The 20,873-nt window shown below is 38.9% G+C and overlaps 1 protein-coding gene across 12 annotated transcripts in view; it reads right to left on the bottom strand.

Moving 5' to 3' along the window:
- CELF2 (CUGBP Elav-like family member 2) overlaps positions 1–20,873 on the bottom strand; it is a 673,014-nt gene that overhangs the window by 298,816 nt on the left and 353,325 nt on the right. For 2 of the 12 annotated variants that reach the window (XM_034764660.1, XM_034764668.1), the window contains exon 1: positions 15,719–15,944. The exons of 2 other annotated variants lie outside the window; for them this stretch is intronic. In XM_034764660.1, the coding sequence (XP_034620551.1) occupies positions 15,719–15,825 (107 nt within the window). In that variant the 5' untranslated portion in view covers positions 15,826–15,944. Of the gene's footprint in view, positions 1–2,350; positions 2,631–14,780; positions 14,840–15,718; positions 15,945–20,873 lie in introns of those variants that run through there. 8 more of the 12 variants (XM_034764652.1, XM_034764685.1, XM_034764702.1 and 5 more) reach the window with 6 other exon arrangements.

Raw genomic sequence — 20,873 nt, 5'->3', positions numbered from 1 at the left:
ATTTTAAAATTCTTTTAGGAATTTTTCTCCCTTAGCAGATACCAACTTAGTCTGAATATTTATGTATATGCGTGGCAAATGATCCCTTGAAATCATAAAACTTCACAGTTATTAGATCAGCAGCAAAGCAAAGGTTTCTTATTATGATGGAGCAACAGTTCGAGAATTTGTCATAATTTGGTCAATAAAATCTAGTAAATAAGTAAATTCTCCTCCCACAGGCAATACACAACAATACTTGCAACTTAGAGGACTAAAGTTTCCAAATAAAAGAACAGCATAAATAGCATAAAAAAACTCCAAAAATTCTCCATCATTTAGACATGAGTTTTTGGAGATATGCTTAGAAAAGGGTGAAGTATGTCTAAAATAAGTTGTATTGTTTTGGACATGCAATAGGACCTGCATCTGCAGAATGATTATTCTGTTCAAGATGTTCTAGAATACAGGATAGGAGTTTCCTAGAGAAATGTACAAAGGCAGCTGCAGAAGGAACAGTTTGATATGGTACTCACCCTGCAAGGGGCAAGTAGAAGATAGATTTACATAAGCCTAAGTGACAACTGGGGCATCATCAAATTCAGTTAACAGACCCAGGGAGTTCAAATATGTTTATTAGCAATATCATTTCTGACTGACTGGAAGGAGAGCAGGTAGAAACATAATCAAGCTGAGATGATGAAAACAAGGTAATTCTTGGCTTTGACAGGTCTTCTCAAAAGACTGTTAGAGAAGCTATCTGAATGTTTAGGCTGCAACTTTGCACATTAACGTATGCTTACAAGGTAATTTATGTAAAAGGAGAGAAATATAGATCCTTTCAAATTAAACAGCAAGGGATTAGTGTTAACAAAGACAAGTTCTTAAAGAAAAATTTCAAAGAAGAAATTCATTATTTCAATTTAAGATTATCTGAATTGAGACACTGGACTTGGTCATTTATGCAAACACTTAGCCATTCTTCACAGTGAATGAAATTACTGGAATGGTATCGGTCATCCACATGAAATATGTTTCCTCCCTCCCCCTTTTATTAAATCTCAGAGGCTTGAACAATTGGCTACTATAGAATACTTCTACTCAAAAAGCTTCTTACACTAGGGAAAGAACATAACACCTTACGAGAAAGTTTGTTGCCAGCAAAGTAAGTAATAAAACTCAGAATGGTCTTACAACAGGGTGCAATATACAAGATGATTTGGGAAAAGCAAGTTGTAGATGGCAGTCATTACTTCACATACATAGCTTTATTTACACTTTAAACTTAAGCACTGCTTCCATCGGAACAGATATGGTATATAGCCAACGGCAAAGCCTCTTACTTGATTCTAAAAGAACTCAACACGTTTAGCATTCTGACTACAAGAAAAAACATCAAAATAAAAGGCATTTTCGGAATGTTTAATACAATAACATGGTATTCCATTTTCATACATTTCATCAATTGGTTACGTCTTTCTTTCTCTTTTTATTTTACATGCCCGGAGTACATGAAAATACTCACCACTTGACAATCCCTAACCGGATGATAATAGAAACTTTTAGATCAAGATTAATAGGACAGATATAAATTAGAGGGATACTTTTCTCTCTGAAATTCCAGCACTTCACATATTCCAATAAATCTTATTAGTGGTTCCACTACATATGAAACAACCATCCTCACATTAATTAACACTATATTTACCATAAAACCATTGGGACTAAGACAAAAAACTGCCTCTAATTTCTGCCCTATGCTACACCTAGCTATTTTTACACTTGATCATTAGTATTTCATTTGAATCGGAAAGGGAATTGCCGTTGCAAATCTGAAGCTGGATTAGTGGTTAATTTTTATAAGTGAATCTTTATTTATACTACTGAAGGGAATAAGTAACATGGCATACCAATACCAAATGTAAATGATACATGCAGAAGACAAAAATCCTGTATCGGAATTCCCACTGGGCATAAGAGTGCATTTATTTATGCGAGGTTTGGGTGCATTTTTCCATATTGCATCAGCAGAATATAAAAATCATACTTATCTTTCTCTTCCTCCTCCCTGAGCCATCGTTATCAGTCTGTCTCCTCAGAATACTAAATATCAAACATGCATCTGCTGCCTTTCTGGGGGGCCAGCAAACTACAAATCACAAAGCAATTTTAAGTGACCGGGGGAAAAAATCCTTACTCTCCCTTAAACACTCCTCACAGAGACTTCCAGCAGCAAGTCAGAGGCAAACCCAGTGCTTTGTTTATATGCCCAACCCTCTAAGAAATATGAATGTCAAAAAGCTCCGTTACTAGAGGCAGAGGAGCTCAATTTTATATCTGTACGCTGTCAGGCAACTGAATCTCTACTTACATTCTGTCAGAAACTAGCAAACGGCTATCAACCATCATCTCGGGAAGAAAATCCAGCTTGAATGAAGAAGTCATGTTCTTTCTGTGCACACCGTTCTGGTCTGGCAAATAAGAATGTTTCTATGCTTGTCTGATTCAACAACTGTGCTGGCCAAGAGACAGGCAGGGACAGGTGCGAGAGGCCTCCCCAAGGCAGCAGCCAGAGTCAGCAGTTGTCACATTCTCTCCCCCTCTTGTTTTCCTCCAATCCCCTCTGAAATCTACTGCTGAGGCAACTGTCTATAGAACACCAGGTGCTGAAATGGGAGGCGGAGCTTCTTTTCCACTGCAGCTAGAGTTTAACCCATGCACCTCTGTAGGTGTTCACAATGGGTTGGAAAATGCATGTTAAGAATGTAGGCGAGATAAAACCTTATAAAACGACCGGAAACTGAGAAAATCTGTATGTAGATTAATTGCACTCACTTCCTTTAATCTTTTATATTTTCAAACAGTAAGAGCAATTATGACATAAAATATAGTTCAGGAACTTGACTTCTTGTTGTTAAAATCTTAGGTCCACTTCCATTTAACACAGCATATAGTTTCATCTAAGTAAACTTTAAAAAGTAAAATGCATTAACTCTGTAAAAGCCATTAAAATATTCAAACCAATATTCATTACATTGCTAATAGTTAATTTATTTGCCAATCGTATACAATTTAATGTTTTGGACATATATACATACACACACACAATTATATTACATCAGGATAATGCATGGTTCCATGTAAATACAAATCTCGATATTGTTATTGAGCCTCTTGTTAAAAATAATTCCACTTCTGAAATTTATAAAACATGCTAGTTAAAACACAAACAGCACTCACAGTAAGAACATTAAATTGCCATTTACTGGTGGAAAGACAATTACTATATGAACCTGAAGCCATTAGGAGCATTGAAACAATAGAAAGACAATTAGTTCCTCAGTAATGGCTTTATATATTCAAAATTCCCACAGCCAAGTCTTGGCTTCCATTAAGCTTAAACAGCCATTTCAGGTTTATGGTAGCAGCCCATAGAAATATGAAGGGTGAAAATATCTTCTCTGCTAACCATGATAAAAAGTAGTCAGTCTAAATAACAATGGCAATCATTTGATATATAAATCTGCCAAAATCCTTGCCCCCCACTGATATACTTGGGAGTTCAGCACAGCTGATATAGAAAACAAATAATCAAGACACACACAGAAATTTATACACACTCACCCAATTACTAAAACCAAACAAAGTGAAAAGCTGTCTACATTTTCCTTTATGTCCTTATACTTGTTTGCTCCAATGCAATGCAGCTCTTGGCAAAATAATTGATGTTTACAAAGATTACTGGGTGATCTGAGGACTCTAGCTAGACAATTTTGTTATTTCTACTGTATTTTCTTCTCTTTCCGAGTCTCTTTTTTACATTTTGTAATTTTGGATATAACTGAGGGGAAAAAAAAAATCAAACAAAATGAAGTAACAAAAGAGGACTACATGGGGAACATTTAATCTTTAGCATTTCAAATTTTACACTGAAATGTACTCCCGTTGATCAATACTAAACATGCTATAACTCGGGCCAACTGTCATTTACTGTTAATATCTGACAACAGGGGCTAATTTTAAAAAGTTTATTTCACTGCTTAAGACGTTTTATCATTCCAAATAGAAGAAAGAAAGAAAAACCCTCAGGCTGCTAGAATTTTTGCCTATTTTACAGCTCCAAAGAAAAAGGGCTCCCCTAAGCTGTTGCTCTGATCTGCCTAGGAGAGCCATAAACCTGAAGAAATAACTTCACAGTATTATTAAGCAGTTCTATATAGGTCCTTACACCACCTTCATCAGCATCCTGGGAGCAAACCCATAGAGTGTCAGAAGAATCAGTGTGAAACAGAAATGAAGGAAAGTCAGTACCACTTTCTCCGGCTGGGCTGCAGCCACCTGTCTTTTGATCTGAGGCCTTCCTGGTGGTTAATCCAGCCTAGAGTAGAGCTGGATTAACTTTCAATTTCAAAATCTTGCAACTGGAGAAGAGGCAGATTTTAGCCCTGATGAAGCAGGCAGAGAGCTCAATGAGGATGAAGATATTCTTTAAAATAAGAAGTCTTCATCACTATTTGACCTTTTGGAGCCTCACCCATGCGCTTCCCGTCACACAAAGTTTTATGGTACCTTCTAATTTCAGAGAAATACAGAGATTCCTGGCCCTCAAACTTTACATGGGTCATTTAGGAAGAAGACAGTCTTAATGAATAAAGAATTTCACCTTAAGTAAATCAGTTCTTTGCATCAAAGGGGGGAAAAAAATCACAAATCATTTTGCTCAAAATCTGCATATGAAATAAGGAGATCTGTATACATTTGTCCCTTTCTTAAGGTATGAATGCTTAAAAATGCTTCATTAAAACATATGTTCTTTTGAAATATTTATTTTCCTTTTAATTACATTTGAATTAGCTGGAAGAAGCTGTAGGGAAGCCCTCTTACTGACTTAAGCCTTCTCAGCAGTTTGTTAAATTCTAGCCTCAAATCCCTTGAGGGAATAGTGGATTCAAAGCAGCTTTTAATCATACTATAAGGAGGGTGAAGTAGTATGTAAGTAGGTCATAGCAAAAGCATTACAAGTGCATAGGTTATTGCTTTATTTAACAACTACAGTGTAACACACTTTTCAAAGCACATTTGCTTTTGCTATTTAAAAGTTAGAGGCAGGACCAGGGTCAAATACAAAAGGAAACCCACTCTGTAAAGGATACGGAGATTTTAATCAAGAAAAGCTTATTGGGGGAGGGAGAGAGAGAGAGAGAGCTGTATTTGAGGAATTTAATTTCCAAATATAAATAATGTAGTGGCTGCATATGCACTTAATGTAGTACCCAGAGGGTAAGTGAAAAAAAAAATTCCTAGTGTTTCACACAGCAATATTACAACCACGGTTCTCTGTTACTTTTAATACTGACTCCATTTCTGTGATCAAAGCACATGCTCACGCAATACTTACTTTAAAAAAATATTAAGAAATACTGTTGAGTTAGAGAAAGAATGCTTTGGCAGAACTTATCGCTATCAAATACTGAAAAAATATTGAAAAAAATGGAATGGTCCCTTTAATTTTCACAGCAATAGAAACAATAGATATAAATCAAACAATAGATATAACATGGTCTTTTGGAGCATCAGTTATTGACTGATTTAGTCTCTGTTGTGTTCAATTGGTATAGTTTATGTTAGTCTAGAGGAAGGCACCCAGGATTGGGAGTCAGAAACTCTTGGGTTCTAATCTCATCTATGCCACTGTGGTAGGTCCCCATCCAATGCCCACTGACTTCAGAGGAACAGGATCCGGCCCTGGCTGCCTTAGTAAAATCATTTAATTTTTCTGCCTCTGTTCCTCCATCTGTAAAATGGGGAGGATAATACTAATTTACCCCACAATGTTGTGGATTAGTCACTGTTTGTACAGTTCTTTGAACTATGTACTATGTCCATGGAAAGTATTCTAGAGCAGCTCGGCCATGTAAAAATCTGTCTTTATAGGAAAGACCCACACAAGAGAGCAAATTGGAAGAAAGGGGATTGCTAAGCGTTGCATCACTTTCAAGGGTATGAGCTCATTCTGACATCATTGCCTTTGATTCTAATTCAGTCTGTGAGAAATCAAGCAGAGCCCCCTAGTAGTCCTTCAGTCAAGTCTGGCATAGTGCTCATGCTTCGCCACCCCTCTTCCCCCCCCCCCCCCCCCCCCCCCCCCCCACCCCCAACTGAATTGTCATTCTTTTAGTCAACTTCCCATCCATTTTTGAACACAGGAAATGCTACTATTGGAAGCACTTCAAGGGAAAGTTTCTGAATGACTTCATTACATAATGAGCCCACAAGGCAGTGTAGAGAATTCAAATATACTACTTTATTCCCCTCTAGGCCAGCGAGCCCTGCTCTAGCTTCAGCTGATCTTGGGCATCAGAGCAAACTTCTAACAGAAATCTAATCTCCCTAACAGTAGTGTAAATCTGGAGCAAACCCCCTTGACTTTAGTGGAGCAATTCCAGATTTAAACCCATGTACGTGAGATAAGAATCTGCCCAAGCAGCTCTATACTATGCACGTAAAATGCTCACTATCTTTCACAAAGAAACACCCGTGCCACACAGACCACAGGCTAGAAAGTAGTAGTGTACATAGTAGCAGGTAATGAATTCTTTCGTTTCATGGTTCCCAGTGAGTAAGGGCTTAATTTTGTAGCAGATCTCTGGAGGGGCAGGAAGGGAGGGAAACAAGCGTTAAGATAAGTGATCTTTTTCTTTCTGTAAAATTAGTATAACTTCTACTCTATTCTCCCTACATGTTACTGAGAATCAACAAAACTATTATAAATGCAGCTTGACAAAAGCTGCACGTTTATTTCTCTGTGTGGCATAATCAAAGGGTCTCTAAACCGTTACTCCTGAGAGTAATTCATTAATTTTCAGCTGATTCCTGAAGAGATTCAGGACTACTTTTGGGAGTGAGGTTGTATAACAACATCAGGCCCTAAACTTCATGTATGGTTTTTTTCTATGCCTCCACGGCTTGCTCTTCATTTTAAACCAGCATCAAAACACGTTTACTGCGTCACATTCTTAAATTAAAATGGTCTACAATTATTCTTGTTTTGTTTTTTAAAAAGTGCTTAGAGACGATTAGATCTTAAAAAAAAAAATCAATTTTTGGTTGGTCTAGTCAATGCAATTTAAATACTAATAAACATTAGGTACTTGAGAGATTTTGTCTGATTCTATGGTCTGTTCCCCCGTAATTAGTGATTCGCTGAAATGAATGTCATTTAAAATTAGTACAGTACCTTGAATTAAGCATTTCTAGAGCCTTCGCTTGAAAAACAATGATATTATGTAAACTTGGTTGCTATAGTAAAACTTCCCACTCACGCTTGTTTTCCTGTTTTATACTGATGCAAAGGTGATTTCATCAGACTGTGGGTATAAGGCCTTTGTTCCATTTGTAGAGTAATAACTTTATCTTTTCTAAAGCAATTAGGCAAGATTTTATGACAAAAGGCAAACATTAACATCCCATTTTGCATTTTAAGGAGGTTTTTTAAAAGGTCTTTGGCTCTAAAATGGTTCCTACTCAGGCTTATGTTCTGCAAATATTGTCAACAGTCATCTGTACAAAGTACGGTCCCAATCCTGCAAACATTTACGACTGAATGTAGCGCTTAGTACCACAACTACAGTAGTTCCAGTGGCTTCATTGGGACCATGCCATGTAGGATTGGGCTCTAAAATCCCATTGCTAATTTATAGTGCTAGGAAAAAGCATTACTGCTGAAGTGTAGGTGCTACTTGTGTGTACTGCTGCATACCTCCTTACGTACGTGTGTGTGTGTGTGTGTGAGAGAGTGAGAGAGAGAATTTTTAAGACCTTGTTCTCTTTCACCCCCAGTCCTCCCATAACCCAGTTATTCATCAAGTCCTTTTATAACTGGCATATTCCCCACAGCACAAGTAGCACTGAATGATCCTAGCAACAGAGTGAATGGAACAGCCGTTGCTTATCCGGGAGAGAAATCTAGGATTCTGCTTGCACTGGGCAGTTCCGATTTCCTACTAAGTAACAGCTGCTCTATTCACTGAGCAAAAAAAAGCCTCTTTTCTAGACAGTGATGGAGAAGAAACATAGGATGGGACTTCATTATTGCTGAATTTGGGTATTAGTCCATTCCCAAGTGAAATGGAATAATATTATGGTGGCTGAGGTGGGAGGCAGTGCTTAATTTGTGCCAGGGTTTGCCAGGGCTGAGCCCCGGCACCTCTAGGCTTGGCAGTTCATAGCCCCAGCATCTCTGGGCTTGCTGCATTAGTCAGAATGTAAAAAAACTGCTTGAACACCAGCACCTAATTGCTTGAGCCCCGGCACCTCTTTCATTACAAATTAAGCACTGTTGGAAGGACTTGCAGATCTGGCTTTGTAAACTGGGCCACCCCTCCTCAACACGTGCAGAAGTCCCTGTCTCCCTTCAGAGGAGAGAAGTGGAGCTCCAGGATCACCTAGGATATGTTGGCTGCTTGGGATTCTGTGGGCTGTTTTGTGCAGTTGGGAGATTGACTGTTGGGGGTGGATGTGGGGGAGGCGAGAGTGAGTGAGTAGCTAGTGAGCAGGGACTGAATTAAACCAGTAGGCGTGTAGGGTGAGGGGTTGAACTCATCAATGAAAGAACGGGCAAAGGTAGGAGGGAAAATATGGGATGGAATCAAAAGGGGAAGATGGTGGGGGGGAGAAACATTAGAAAAGAACATGGACCCAACTAGACTTTTTTTTTGGGGGGGGTACAAGATGCAAATAGGGTCGGGGATTTTATTTCAAGTGTTTACCTCTATTGTTAAACTACCAAGATGTCTGTGTAGCCCATCTGATTGGCTAGACAGACATGACTAATGTAACTTCCACCTTTCCTTCACCTCATTCTCTTTTCATCATTTGTTGCTGTTATTGGCTGTATCTTACCTTATTCTTAAATTGTGCGCTCTTTAGGACAGGGCATTCCATGGGTGTTTTTGGTTTGTGAATTATGTTTCACGCACCTGGGTGCTCAGAAATAAAAGTTACACTACTACTGATATATATAAAATCTATCTTCATTTGACACTGCTATTTCCAACAGACAAAGTCCACTAGAACAAGGCAACTGCAGTGAAAAGGAAGGGCAGTGCAAAAACTGCAAGACGTTCTAAGTGAAAGCTACACCCTTTTCCCTTGATTATTTTTCTAAACAGAGGATCTCACTTTAATTTTTCCTGAACTCCCATTTCCAATTAAAAATCTGTTGGTGATGAGACTCCTGGTACTGGAGATGGTCAACATTTGGGATTCCCATCTCATGGCAAATTTTGAGATTTTGACATTTTTTTCCATCCCTTATCACGAAAAAAAGTCAAAATACTGGAATTTTTCATGGAGTATTTCATTTCAACTTTATAAAAATGTTTAGTTTTACTGGCTGTCAAAAGCTTTAGCTTTGATGTTTTGTTTTAATTTATCGTTATGTCATTTATATTATAATTCATAATATTAAATTGGAAACAACAGCGTGGAACGGAGATAGAAATGAAATATTTTGATAGTTTCCCATTAAACATTTTGACAAAATCCCACAAAACGTTTCAATTTCGACAAATCAGCATTTTCCCATCAGGAAATTTTCGGCCAGCTCTGACTGGTACATTTTAGGATCTCACTAAATAATAAAATGTGCATATATCAACTTTTCACAGAGAAGTCTCTCTGTATGATTCACTTGAACAGCACTGCAGGGGAAAACCTGACGCTGCTGCTGCAGTCCAGGGACTGCTCGTATCTGTGATTTTTAAAAGGAGTTATATAACTCTCTCATTAAAATTAAATGTGGGCTGAAATGCTGCAGACAAGTTTCCAAGCTCTAGAGTGAGCTTTTCCTCATATTTTGGTTGAAAATACGTCGGTCATGTTTAGTTAGGAAAAAGGCTAAAATAAAACGAAAGGTCTTTTATAGATGAGACAAGGTCGGTAAGAATGAATACATAAAATCTTAGATTTTTCTGATCACTCACAGAATTTCCTTTCTGCAGGGGCCTGATTCTGCAGATGCAGACTGAGCGTGGCTGCCGGATCTGGCCTTAAATTCAGTAACATAACATCCACATCTCTTTATAGTGTGTGCAGCTATTCACATGTGCAAGCGGCATCGTTGTCTTAATGGTCTTCGTCAGGTTGCTGCAGTTTTAGCCTCTCTTCTCAATTAGTTAGGTGGGATAAGAAGTTTCCACACCCTTTATTTCTTTCTCCAGTTATCCCCATTTCTATTCACCAGTGGCAGGCTACTGTCTAGCAATATGCTGAAAGGCTTCTCTTGAAGATGACCTGCTGATTTGCTATCATGGGAATGTTCCAGAATGAGTGCAGTATTTACTCCTCACCCACCTAGAAGTCAGACAAGACAGTTCAGGGGTGCAAGCACCAACTAGTGGCTGAATGGCAGAAGTTGTCCCTAGAATGCTTCTGAAATTTTGGAGGGCAGGCAGAGGGGTAGGGCTGAAATCATAGCTATGCATGCACTCAGGTATCCTGTCCCTAAGAGAAGCAATTTCTGAATGACTCGGAAGAAGATGAAAAAGTACAATAGCGACTACAGGCATATGTATTTAAAAAGAAAAAGGTGCCCATGCCCTTGGATCACAAAGTTGAATGGGGACTAAAACGGAAAGTTATTGCCAGAGCCAAACAGTGATGTATTTAGCTGACTGCCCAGGTGTTTTGCATGTAGAAATAAACAAAACTAGAACTTGGTTACACTGAAATGCAAGCAGCATATTCACATGGGTACATCCTTGCAGAGCAGCTAGTGACCCACCGTCTCAATCTCTTCAGCATACTGGAAGGTTCACACAAGCACAAGACTCAGAGGATAAACCGGGTAATCCAAATAATGTGTTTTTTAGGTTTCATATTTTATGAACTAGGTAGACACTGTAAACATCATGGGCAAGCAAAAAACTGTGAGCCCCAGCTTTTCTAAAGTGTATACCATGAGTTCCCAGCACTAATGGAACATCGGATATCAGACCTTTAAATGGTCACCTGACTCTCACACCAGACAAAGCCATTTCCTAGATGTTACTCATACACTGGGCCAGTTCCTGGATAGTCACTCTCAGTAAACACCAATAAAAAAATAAAGAGGTGGCTGAACCTCCCAAATTCAAATCCAGATCCCAGCTTTTCCAACACTTGGGAGTGCTCCGATGTGGGGTTTCAATCATTCCGGCTCCATCTAATAGAGATAGGTAACCTTGGCACAATGTTTAGCTTGCCAAGGACGGCATTAAAATGAGCTTAACTGAGACATTTGCTTTAGCTGCAGGATTAAATAAGCAAAAGCAAAACAAAAAGCTGGGGGTTATTTTGCCACGACAATAGTGTTCGAGGAAAATTCCAGTTTTGATTTCCTCTGTGGGAATGCCAGCAGTCCTGTTCCATAAACTCTAGTGATTCATCACTATCCCAGGCAGCCAATCATTCGACAGGTCAAGTAGAAACGGGCTGTAGTGCCAGCAGCTCATGCTGCCCTGATAATGCATGTCATTCCAGGCATGGCGACATGCTTTCTCAACAGCTGCCATTTTCAGTTACCTTTTATACAGCTGACATACAAGTAAATGTGTTGGAAGCAGTAAAACAGTCATAGGAAAGCAAAGATAAATAGCACCTGTACTAGATAATCTCTCTAATGTCATTAGAGAGCGGAGAATGATATGTTTTGAGAAAGAATTTCTGCCTTTCAAAACAACACTTTACTAGTGGGCTTTTTTGACAGTGTGTTCAAATAAACACAGGGATTCATTTGGACTGTAATCTTAACAGATATGACCATAGGGGGAAAAAAAAACCCAAACTTCTCACCGTCCACTTGTGAGAAAAGCTTTTATATATCTTGAATTCAATGATGTTCACTTTAAGAAACACAATTGTTCTGTGAAGTGTGGGAATCCCAAAACACTCATGAAGAAAATTTTCTTTTTCCCTTTCAGCCTTTATTCCATATCACATACCTTAAAGTCACAAATAGGTAATTTAATAACTGTCCTTTTAATTAAGAGAAGCTGAATACATTTCTACAGAACAAATGTGACTGGTATCTTAGAGGGCAGAGCAGACAAAAAGCAATGATTTTTTTTAAGTTGTGTAACCATACAGTAAAAAGACCCAAATAATAAACTGGTAAAGTGATACCCAATATAGCTGCTGAAACAAGATTTCAGATATATAGGGTTATCTATATTAATGTCTAGGTAATCTACAAATGAAGGTTACACTGAGACTTTCTGGTTACCTAAAAGGCATCCAATTAGAAACTATTACAGAAAGCTCTTCAAGAGAGACTCAGTTGCATCTTCTCATTTCCTCTATAGATATAAAATCAAAACATCTATGTTTTCTTATTTGAAAGAACCAGCCCCTCAAATGCCAAATGAAAGCCAAACTACTCTCGATATAAAGTCCTCTTAGGCATCTTGCTTTCAGATTTCATCAACTTAGGAGTTTTCAGGGCTGAAAGCAATGAACTTTCCATCAGCAGCATCTTCAGCTAATTAACCCTCCTGATTACAATAATTAGTATTGATTCACTCCTGAGTGACTTCTTAAGTATTCAAGCATAATCTACACTTGCAGTAAAAGTTCTAGATATGAATATTAACTGAACGTTGTCCTTTGTTTTTCAGCCACAAAGGTACAGTTTGCAATCTTACGTACTTACATTTGATAAACACTTCAGCTTTATTTTAATTTAACAAAGAGAATATTAACACATTTGACGTTAGAGATGGTAGTTCATGAACCTGAAGAAAACAGACAGAGACTACAGACTAATAAATATCTACATTTCAGCTACCATCTTCTTACGGCACTCTGATAAGCCATTTCCCAGGTTCACACACAAGCTAGTCTTGCTCTGCTAGATTGGTCTAAGAACTGTAATTCCTTCTGGCATTACACTTGGTCATTGCAGAAACAAACAACTACTTACTTCAGTGTCTGAATTAGCTATCTTGTCACTGTTCTGGGAAGAGATGTTGACAAGTTTACCAACTTCAGGGTGCCACATTGCTCTTTGAATCTCACCCATTCACAACCGGTTAAAGCTAAAGACACCTGAAGTATTACTGCGGGAGACCTCTACCTGAAAATTCTTCTGAAACTAGGAACCTGTTTCACAATCATAGCTGTTAAAATAATTAAATACACGACTAAAAGAGCAATGACCCAGTAAATATCCACACAAGAATAAGGATAATATTTTAGGAGTTTTGTCTGTATTGCAAGTTTTAATTTAATCTGAATAAAGTATTATATGATGCCACTGGAGTATTCTGGACAAGATGAACACTGATTAGATAGAATATTTTCCTCTGCGTTTTATCAATTACCCTAATCTCAAAATATGCAAAACAATATACTAGTGGCAGTGTGGTATGAACTCATTATGAAGTATGGGTTTAGAAACAGGTTTGGTAATCGAAATCCCCCAACAAAGGAAGCTGGATATGTTGTACAGGTGACATGTTAGTGACTTGTAAAGTTGGAGAATTGCCATTCTGCCATTAGCACCCAGCTTTGGTGATTATTAATGGAGTATTTACATTAAATCTGAAGCAGGCTATCACATACTTTCTTGCCTGATAATCTCAAGGGACCATGATAAGAGCAGCTGCTAGAATGCATTGCCTACCTGAGGGTAACTCGACAAAAGATACCTCACCCCAGCTGCACGGTCCTGGGCAGAAAAGAACTGGCCCTGTAGGGACTAGTTAACACTTCTCTGGAAGGAAAAAGTTCTTCTAAGGTACGGGGGGGAGGGGGAAGGAAGAGAGTGACTATAGCAGGCTTTGAGCATGATCTCATCATGTTAAACACCATGCCTAACTTTTATGGTGATTGAGTGCAGTATACGTCCTGCAAGCAAAAGTTTTCTATGTTATAACCTCTATTTTAAATTAAACACATACACTTTTCATGACTTGTCATTTTATCTGTTCACCTTGTTTTATCTCTAAATGGAAAAAAACCACCGTAAGCACAAGGGACTCTGAATGGCTTCAGTAAAATAATTTTGTTTAAATGTATGCTGCTGAGCTCTCTCTCAGCAATATATCCTTATTTAAGAAATCATTTACTCTCCTCAAAACATCGGTATGATTTCATAAAACTAACACAAGGGAATGCAGTAAACAAAAACAAGACCTTTAAAGTAACTGTTCTAAACAAAAGCCAAACAACACAGCTGCATATCAATCTTTTCTATTAGTAAATCCATTCAGTGATTACATTTTTATTATATTAACAAGGCCAGTGATATAGTTAATTAATCTGTAAACTATTTAAAGACTTCAAGAGTTGTGGAAACTCTAGACTATTGACAACTCAATATCCCATTTAAAGTATATGCAGTTGTCCTGAGAAATGATTTAAAGATTTTGGAAAGCTTGGTAAATGAGTTTCTTTTTATAACACTGTATTTTACGAGACTATAAGAGTACGTCCAAATCCAAAAACAAAAATTTCTTCAACACTCTAATCCTAAACAAGGTCTTTCCAAATAAATAGATGGATAATTCAAAAAATGTTATATGTAATAATTTGTTAGATTTTAGGACAGGAATCATCCATGTAAATTATTCTGCTTGACCTTAAAAATCCTAACGTAATACTAACAGTTGGATTCCAAAAATGATATATATCTCTGTCTGCTTTATCATTTTTGTAGCTAGTTTTCATTACCAAAAACAAAATGTAAAAATAGTGGACATCAACATAGCAGTCAAAGTTAAAATGATCAGACATAAAATATTGTAAAACACATGTCCAGTAACCTTGTAGTTGCCAGATGGACATCAGTTTTGTAAGCATTCAGAATCAGTAAGTTTTCTCTCTACAGTTAAAGGAGAAGATAGCAATAAATCTCCAACTTAATGCAACAGACATAATTACAAGATGCAAAACGACCACTATTAACAGTGGATATCAAATTTTAAAAACCCACAAACAAGTAATACTACAACGCTTCGTATTATACAGCTGTACAAATAAAAAATAAAAAAAGGGCTGAGAAAGAAAAAAAAAAAAAAAAAAAAAAAAGCCCCAGACATGCATTAAGCTAGTTTGACAGCTCCATTGTTCAGCTGTCCCATTGTCAGACCAAAAGATGCATTCAATGCTACCATGTCTGCTAGCAAATAAACAAAAGACTACATTTTTCAAAGCAGGCTGCCAATTCTAGCATAATTCTGTCTCTCTCCCTCTGAAAAAGGTAGCCGCCTCTTGCTCTCCACTACACTATGGTACGTTAAGAATACACACACACACACACACGTACATGTATATATACACATTTTTTGAACAGCTTCAAGTGATCCGGATGAGGTAGAGCATTCGTGACTATTTATGTAGACTAAGTGAAAATTAAAAGTGGTACTTAGGGCACTAGCTCTAATATGGAGTATCTTTCCATATTTATTCCATACCCAATGCATAATAACGAATCAGGCAGAAATATTGCAAAGGAGATGATAAAAGAAGAACCAGCTTTCAGCTGTTTTTATATTTGTTGCCTGCTTTTCTTAATACCTCGGTCATCAGACACGTTAAATGCAATTGTAACTAGTGGAAATGCTGCTTGCACACAGCAATGCCCATCTGTCTTTTTTTTTATTATTTTTAAATAGGGAAACTACTTAATACAGAGCATGATTATGGTTGCAGCGGGCCCAGGCAACTAGAAAGCACACATTAAACAAAGGAGACAACATACCTTAAAAGCAGCTCCTCATTTCTCATAGTAACAGCAGATTTGGGACAGCGCATGCTTTCTGCACCGATATTCTCAACAAAAGCCAGTTCAGAAGTGCGCTCAAACATCAATGCCACAGTTGCTACTCACTAATGGCTACTCTTTCTCTCTCTAGTCAGACGCTGAGTGGTGGAGCAAAGGGGCCCCTGCAGATTCACTAAGCAGAAATAATCCTCTCTGACAAGTTATGTTGTCTGGGCATATTTTACATTAATGCACTCTGCTGCCTATAGGGGTCTTGTTTGCGTTCACTATTGCCTGGCTGGTGTTAGCTCTCCTAATTACCATAAAAAAAATTAGTAATTCCCCCCCCCCCCCTTCAAAAAAATAAATTAATGAGTTTCCTATTCTGTTTGGTGAAATGAAAACATGAAGTGCATCTTTTGTTTGCCTTGTGAATGATCAATAACGCGGCACACAGAGGCTGTGGCTGGATAGGCTTTAAGGGATTTTGCTTAGGCTCTCGTTCTGGGGCTTTGGATACACAGTAGGATTTCTCACTCTCCCCCTCATTCCCCACCCTGTTCGAGGCGGAGTGGCTTTATAGGACCTACTAGCCCTGATCAGAGAAACGGAGGATTGTTGATTTGAGAGTTTAGGGACCTTTGGAGAGTTTTCAGTTTGCTTTTGCCATTTCCTGCTGGACACAACTCCTCTGAAGCCTTAGCAAATGACCTAGTTCACTCTCACCGGTGACTATGTGGATGTGCGGCTTTTACAAACATCGCTGCACAGCCATTAGGGGTTGCATTTATTCACTTTCAATCCGTGAAAGAGACCACAGAGTCACATCTGTAAAGCAATTAGGGCCAAAAGCTATTTACATTAGAGTCAATGGGACCCTCGCTATTGACTTCAATAGAAACAGTGGCCCTTAATCACTAGTCTCCAATGGGGTCAAAATGAAGTGTACTTTCACGTCTGGACTCATTCATGCCATCGCTAGAGAAACCGCTATACCTCATCTCTATCTCATGTATTTAAGGTCTTCACCAGATATGTAGATAAGTGGGTTTTTCCCCCTCAGCCTGCTAAAACACCAAGAGACTGATGCTCATTCACTCTATGGCCTCTTTACACCACTCTGGCAGTGTAACTAGATCTTAAAGTGGGCACCAATTCCATGAGGTCCCCTTTATGTTACCAGGGTGGCGCGAAGAGCTATTGGGGTAAATGAGAATCAGACCTCAAATACAGAATTATTTGAAGGGCCTGATGTATGCCTTGCACACTAAGCTAAAGACAGACTTGAATCTCAAAATTTCCCAAAATTCAGGGGTGTTTTGATTTACAATTTTTCCTGGGAGTCCCCCTTTTTATACCACACATCGGTATCTTGTATGAACTATTCACTAGCGTATCCCTGTTTGCAGCTGAACAGAATTTCACAGTTGGAGGATTCCCTTACTGAGTTTGGTCTTACTGGATAGGTTTGGTCTCATTGGTGGGTGGGAGAGGAGATTGAGGGCCCTGGGGAAGCAGTCACCAACCCAGCAAATACGATGGTGGGTTCTCACCTTCAGTGAAAGGAGAACATGATACTATGGTGGGCAAAGGTTTGTCCTTAGATTTGTACGTAGGGCTAGTCTACAGGGCAAGATACTGCACAGCAAGCTGGGGTGCTGTAGATTCAGACACTGGCTTGTCAGGCAGTAACTTGCTGTGTAGAAAAGCCCTTACACATTGTAAACTGATTGTGGCAGTGGCTGTCTTTTTGTTCTGTGTTTGCACAATCGGGTCCGGTCTACGACTGAGGCTTCTAGGCACTACTGCAAAACAAATAGCGCATTTTCATTGTTAAAAGTACGTACTCCAAAGTGCACTAAAAGGCATTGCGCATTTAGCTTTTACTGAAAATCCATGCAGCAGTCATGAGAATTGGCCGGGAAAATGCTATGCCACCATGACAAGTCCTGCAACTCAACCCCCAAATACTAAATCCTAAAATACTAGCTCCAGTACTGCCATTTCAGGCTGTGGTGATTGGTGCTTTAGATTCACTGGCATCTTAGATTCTCTCTCTCCCCCGCTGAAGATGAAGTTCTGGGCTCTGTATTGGTGCACCAATGCTTTCCATTTCCAAATCACTTTTGCCTGCTGTAACCTGTCAAGATGATTGGGTTGGTCCAGACCAGTCTCAGACTCATAAGATTGATGTTTGGAGCACTACAAGCTCTGGGGTATGCTAATAAACTGCTACAATTGTCCAAAAACACGGGAGGAATCACCATCTTAAGACACTACCAGTTGAAAGTACAGTGGTTTCTTTTCAGGACTGAGTAAAATGGCTTCTGAGAGTCTTTTGGGCCTAGTTATGGAATCAACGCAGCTTGCGTTGGGTAGCTGACTGAACCTAGTTCTGCTCCTACATGGAAGGAAAAGTAGCAGTTATGGAAAATGAAGTCTAAGGATTTTGAAAGGGCTCATCCACAGTGTAAAGAAAGCAAAGCAAAAACCACTAAGTGGTAACACTAAAAGATAAAAAACAGCCCATTTTTCTATCATACAAAATGAAATGACTGACCTAGCAACATCTGCAGTGGGATCACAGCTGCTGAGGATGAGTGGAATGTGTGATGCCTATTACCTTTCCATTGCATGACATACTAAACAGGAGTGCCTTTAAAATAATATGGCTTAAGGGAAGATTAAACCAGATGCACCGGGCTATCTGGTTTCTGTCAGGATGAAATCCCAGGTATAGAATTTAAGGTAAATACAACACTTAACACTAACATCATAAGAACATAAGAACGGCCATACTGGGTCAGACCAAAGGTCCATCCAGCCCAGCATCCTGTCTACCGACAGTGACCAATGCCAGGTGTCCCAGAGGGAGTGAACCTAATAGGTAATGATCAAATGATCTCTCTCCTGCCATCCATCTCCACTCTCTGACAAACACAGGCTAGGAACACCATTCCTTACCCATCCTGGCTAATAGCCATTAATGGACACATCAGATCACACATATATAACTTCTACATATATACTGTAGATTCTTATACACAAATATATGCAGTGGTAGCCATTAAAAGCTTTATAACTCCTTTAGCTAGTATTTAATGCAACTACAGGACTCCTAGAAATTATGTAAGCATTTCCCATACTAATTATACTGTGCTGCATAAACTGAATGCTGTGGCAATGTTAATTACTTGCAAAGGCTTCATGGCGACCAGCCTAAAGTCAATGGAGCAAGGACGATTTATACCAGCTGAGGGACTGGCCTATATTCTGTAACTTCCCCTTGGATTATTTTTAATCATTCGGATTGCTTAAGAAAACAACAGACTTATCATATGTCCAAAACAAACTGTGCTACTTCCCTAAAAAGAGGCAAAATAGCATGCGGAGGGCACCAATCTACATCTGATCACATACAGAGGAAAGATGGTCCAGTGGTTAGAATATCAGCCTAAGATTTAGGACACCAGGATTCAAGTCCCTGTTCCACCACAAATTGCCCCCGTGGTCTTGAGCAAGTCACTTAGCTTCTCCATGCCTCAGTTTCCTATATGTAACATGAGGCTAATAATAGCACTGCCCTACCTCAACGGGTGTTGTAAGGTAGAGCATTAAAGACTGAAGTCATCAGCTACTATAATAATGGAATAAGCCATATCAGTGCCTAAGATAGACAGAACACTATCTAACACCTTCCCACAAGAGGAACCTACAACGCCAGCCAAGGCCAGATTGTGCGCTGTCTTGTGTTGTCATTTACTTCTGTGCAAAATGAACACAATGATACTGTAAAGAGCTAGAATTCTGATGCGACAGCATTTTACACCCACTTTGCACTAGTTGAAGCGACTACACAAGGTTTCAGGCAGTAGGTAATCAACATCCCACTCAAAAGAGTGACATGGCTGTCCTTTCTGGCATCTCTCTGGGGAGAGGAGTTGGATGGTTCACCCGGGTTCTACCACCACCAAGAGCAGCCAACTGCTTCCTCTGAAGTCTCCCACCGATAGGAGCCACTCCGACGGCCTGAAGTCTTTGTGCCAATAAGAACTTTAGGGTAGAGCTGGCTGAACATTTTTGGCATAAAAACAAAATGGAGATTTGGGGTGACAACAACATTTCAGAAATTTTGCCAAATTGTTTTGGTTAAAAAAAAAAAAAAAACGCATTTCAGTTTTGGGGGAATTATTATTTTTTCAATTCAAAATCAAAATGAAAGGTTTCATTTGACACACACACACAAAAAATATCAAATCTCTCTCCAGCTTTTTGGTTTTCCAAAATCTCTTTGGAAAATTTTTTGTTTTGAGTTCACCTGAAGCTATTTTTTCCCCTAATTTTTTGGGACTGCCAGAAAACTGAAAAACCTGCTCTTTGCACCACTATACTTCAGAGCAGAGGGATTGATTCTGCCAGCACTGAACTCAGTGGGATTTTTCTGTACGTCCTCACTGGGAGAGGAACCACAATGTTTTCTTTGTGGAAGTCTTTATGTGCCAATATTTTGTAAAAAAAAAAAAAAAATCCAAATCATGAATGATGGGAGGCAACATAGCCCAGTAGATAGGACAATGAGTTGGAAGTCATGAGACCTGCATTCTATTCCTGGCTCTGCAACTGACCTGTGTGCGACCTTGGGCAACTCAATTTGTCTCTCAATGCCTCAGTTTCTCCTCCCACATTTTGTTTATACAGTCCATTTAGGTTGGAAGCTCTATGGCACATGGATGGTCTCTTCTTGTATGTTTCTACAGAACTAAGGTGACCAGACAGCAAATGTGAAAAATCGGGATGGGGGGAGGGGTAATAGGAGCGTATATAAGAAAAAGACCCAAAAGTCGGGACTGTCCCTGGAATATTGGGACATCTGGTCACCCTATCCAGCAGAATGGCGCCCTGAATTCAGCTGGGGTCTCTTTCTACTGCTGTGTACAAAAAATAAATTCTAATAATACATTTTTTTCTTGGGGACAATAACAGGAAAAAATTGCTCTCCAATTAAAACCTTTGCTATCAGGCAACATATCCCAACCTCAGAAGTTACTTTTATCCTAAGGCAATATTTTCTGGTATTGTAATCCAAGACAATCACTACTTCTATTATGCACACGCCCACAAGTTGATACCTTTCTTCAATCCTACCAGAAAC

The sequence above is a fragment of the Trachemys scripta genome, chromosome 1, assembly GCF_013100865.1.
Source record: "Trachemys scripta elegans isolate TJP31775 chromosome 1, CAS_Tse_1.0, whole genome shotgun sequence".
In the NCBI taxonomy this organism is placed as follows: Eukaryota; Metazoa; Chordata; order Testudines; family Emydidae; genus Trachemys; species Trachemys scripta.
Note: the sequence above shows the minus strand (reverse complement) of the source record. Positions and strands in the feature narration are given on the sequence as shown.